Raw genomic sequence first — 3358 nt, 5'->3', positions numbered from 1 at the left:
TTCTTTCAAAGTAGTCTATCCAGTTTCATGCCATTTAGACACTTGAAAGATTTGGCAAAACTATATTTGAATAAATGAACTGTTATATTTGAGAATTATTTTTTCATTATTCTATTTGATGATGGAAAAATTCAAAATAGGTATAGATTACCATTTTACGTTTCATTACTCTTCTTTTTTCATTTTACATCAGTACTCTCTTCCAACGATTCCTTTCTTTGCACAAGACTTAATCCACTCGATAAGTAAGAGAGGTTCAAATTGAGTTTTTTTTTTCTTCCTTAACTAACTTACCGATATATATTGGGATATAAATAACTTTCATTCTTTGGTATGTTTGTATTTCAAAAAGAAAAAATATGTGAATAAGAAAACTATCCCCCATATAACACATGTTTGTCTGACAAAAATTCTACTTGCAGATAAACAATGATTAAACCACATTAAATAGACAAAATGACGCCAGAATTTACAATTCTCAATCGTGTGAGATCTGGTTGTTGAAGAATTATGTTTCTGAAAGCATCCAGTTCACCTTCAACCATCCCAAAGCAAGGATAAGGAGCAGAAGCTGGATCTGCCTTGGTGATGATGAAAAACTGTGAGACACTTTCCTCATCGGGTCCATTAAGCCCCTTCACTAGCCCAGCCTGGCAGGATTTCCTCTTGTATATTTCCTTTTCCATCTCTTGTCCCCAGTTCACACCTTTGATCACTGCCTTCCCTCCTCCTTTGGTATCTGTCTCGTAGTTGCCCATCCTCACTCGTTCTCCCTTCATGCCTGTGTTCTTTACCTCTAATATCTTGGAATTCCCATAAGAGGGCCCCTTGGATCCAGTACAAAGGTGCAAAAAGTTACTTGGGTAATGGCCTTCCGAGGTCAACTTGATCACCAGTCTCACTTTTACCGTCTCACCAGCTCCTATTTCCAGGAATGTCCGGCAGTTGGAAAGGTCCAGCAGTTTCATTGCTTCTTCGTGCTGATAATTACCAAGATATAACATATTAATTAAACATTGTTTCCAACGATCGGTTTGATGATATAATAATTATAATGATATCACTTATTATTTTTCTTATTTTTAATCAAATGTGTTAAAAAAAAAGATACATTACCTGATATAACATGTACTGCACATGACACCGTTTTCTGATACCAACTATAGCAAAGTAAAGATATATATATATATATATATATATATATATATATATATATTTATATATATGTATATATATACATATATATATATGTGTGTGTACGTGTATTTATGTATATATATATATATATATATATATATATATATATATATACATATATATATATATATGTGTGTGTGTGTGTGTGTGTTTGTGTGTGCGCGTGTGTGTTTCTAAATATAACATTATATAAAGAAAAAATGAATAGATGAATGCGGAGCGCTAATTTTTGTGGTCAGTTTAAGTAGGAGATTAGTTATGTTAAAACAATTCTTAGCTATGACTAAAAAATATTCCAAGTGTTATGTATTTACTGATGTGAAACAATGATTTAAGGATTTATACATTCTTAAAATATCATGTCTAGTTGTAATACATCAAAAGCATTCAAAATGTTTCTTTGAACTACGCAAATTCTCTACTTTGAATACTTTCTATGATTCTGATTGGTAGTGGAGATAATTGTTGTTCTCATCTACCATGACATAAAAATTTGTCTTAATTTATTCCCATGCACTCTTTAAAACAGTAGGTAGAATTCTATGAGTTTAAAGTATAAATTCATTGTTTCTTTGAATTATTTTACCCTTGGTTAAATATACTAAATATTTTTAGCGAGGCATATTTGTTATGTGAATTTTCATAATAAGAAAATGTTAAGTATTACTATATTTATTTTCTGTTGCTTTGCTATGCACTGAAAAATTTAACTTTTTCCCTCGGATAATTGAATAACCAGCATATTGTCTGAATTGTCATGTCAACTATATTTTCATTATTTATAATTCTTCCACTAATTATTGCTGGCAATGAGGCTTAGAATTTCTCTCATTTCTATTATTTCTTGAGTTTAAAGGCCACCAACCCTCAACATTTTTTGGCCCACCCATTTGGTTGCGAACTTCTTAAACAACTGTATTGTCTTCTAGCTTGACATATTCTAATCCTCAACTAAAATCCTTTGGAAAAAGGATTTATCATATGAAAACTACGAAATTTTAAGAATGAAATTTCCCTTAAATAAATGACCAACTTACATTGATACAGCTTACAGAGATGACGTATTAAAAACAGTGTATTAGTAAAGAATAAGGGTTTCAAGTGTGTATTCCATTTTATAAGTGTGAAAGTGCATTGCTATTCATTAGTCGTATAATCAGTTACGCGATTTATAGATATTTTTTTTTTTAGTATTGTATCTTTTTTTTTATAAGAGATTACCTTGATAAGAAATGGATCCCCTGGGACATGTCTCAATTCCTTTAGCTGGAACAGACTAATACGTTTTCTAGACTCCAGCTTGATTGAAGCATATCTTCGTCTCCCTTGATGATCTTGGAATGCCAAAAGCTTTCCAGCTTCTATAATTTCCCGTAGAGAACTGCTCATCTTTCGAAGGTTTTCACTCTTATTGAAAAATGTTCTGTATAAGAATCATTACTTCGGAAACCTTTCTTTTCACAAGTAAGAACAAAATTTTATCTCATTTAGTTAACTTTTAAAAAATTATTCAAGAACATAGAAAATAGTAAAAATAGTTTTGCCACTAAAGGCATTTACTGGTAAATACATCGATATTAATTTTTACTTTACAGTTCTTGTTGCATGATCATTGTTTTGTAATTTTAATAAAGGTAAAAAGAAATATATATATGACTATTACTGTTATGTACTCTCCTTCTCGTCCTTCCTCAGCCATGATTCCTCGAATAACGGAAAGTTTACTTTCCAGCCGAAAATATTTCTGAAATCATGAAGTTATAAGATCATGAAGTTATAAAATCATGAAGTTATTAAATTAAGAAATCATCAAAACATAAAAAAAAAATTATATCAAGGACTTTTTGGTAATTGGGGATGGTTCTATTAACAACCCCCCCCCCAAAGGGGGCTAGGGCAGTTGCAATGTAAAACACTACAGTATACGGTCGTGACAGAAAACTAAGGACTAATGTTGTTCCAGCTAATAATACGTATATTTGCAGAATAAGCATATAAGAAACACAGAATCCGTTTACTCATATTTTAAATCTTTTATTACATAAAGGAAGAAGGCATAAGTTACTGAGCGTATAAAGAAGGATATATGGTAATATTTTTCATGAGAAAGTAAGACAGATAACCCAAAAATTGTTAAGAGGAAAACAGTGTGGGTTTAGAC

At 31.1% G+C, this 3358-nt stretch overlaps 1 protein-coding gene across 1 annotated transcript in view; it reads right to left on the bottom strand.

Moving 5' to 3' along the window:
* Window positions 1-308: 308 nt before the first annotated feature.
* The window catches only part of LOC137642658 (tripartite motif containing 13-like), a 6997-nt gene continuing 3947 nt past the window's right edge, over window positions 309-3358 (bottom strand). The window contains exons 3-5 of the mRNA XM_068375425.1: window positions 2861-2941; window positions 2419-2604; window positions 309-980 (exon numbers count right to left, since the gene is read on the bottom strand). Coding sequence (XP_068231526.1) covers window positions 444-980; window positions 2419-2604; window positions 2861-2941 — 804 coding nt within the window. The 3' untranslated portion in view covers window positions 309-443. The remainder of the gene's footprint in view (window positions 981-2418; window positions 2605-2860; window positions 2942-3358) is intronic.

Source organism: Palaemon carinicauda, chromosome 6 (assembly GCF_036898095.1).
Source record: "Palaemon carinicauda isolate YSFRI2023 chromosome 6, ASM3689809v2, whole genome shotgun sequence".
Classification (NCBI taxonomy): Eukaryota; Metazoa; Arthropoda; class Malacostraca; order Decapoda; family Palaemonidae; genus Palaemon; species Palaemon carinicauda.
This window is presented reverse-complemented; position numbering and strand designations above follow the sequence as displayed.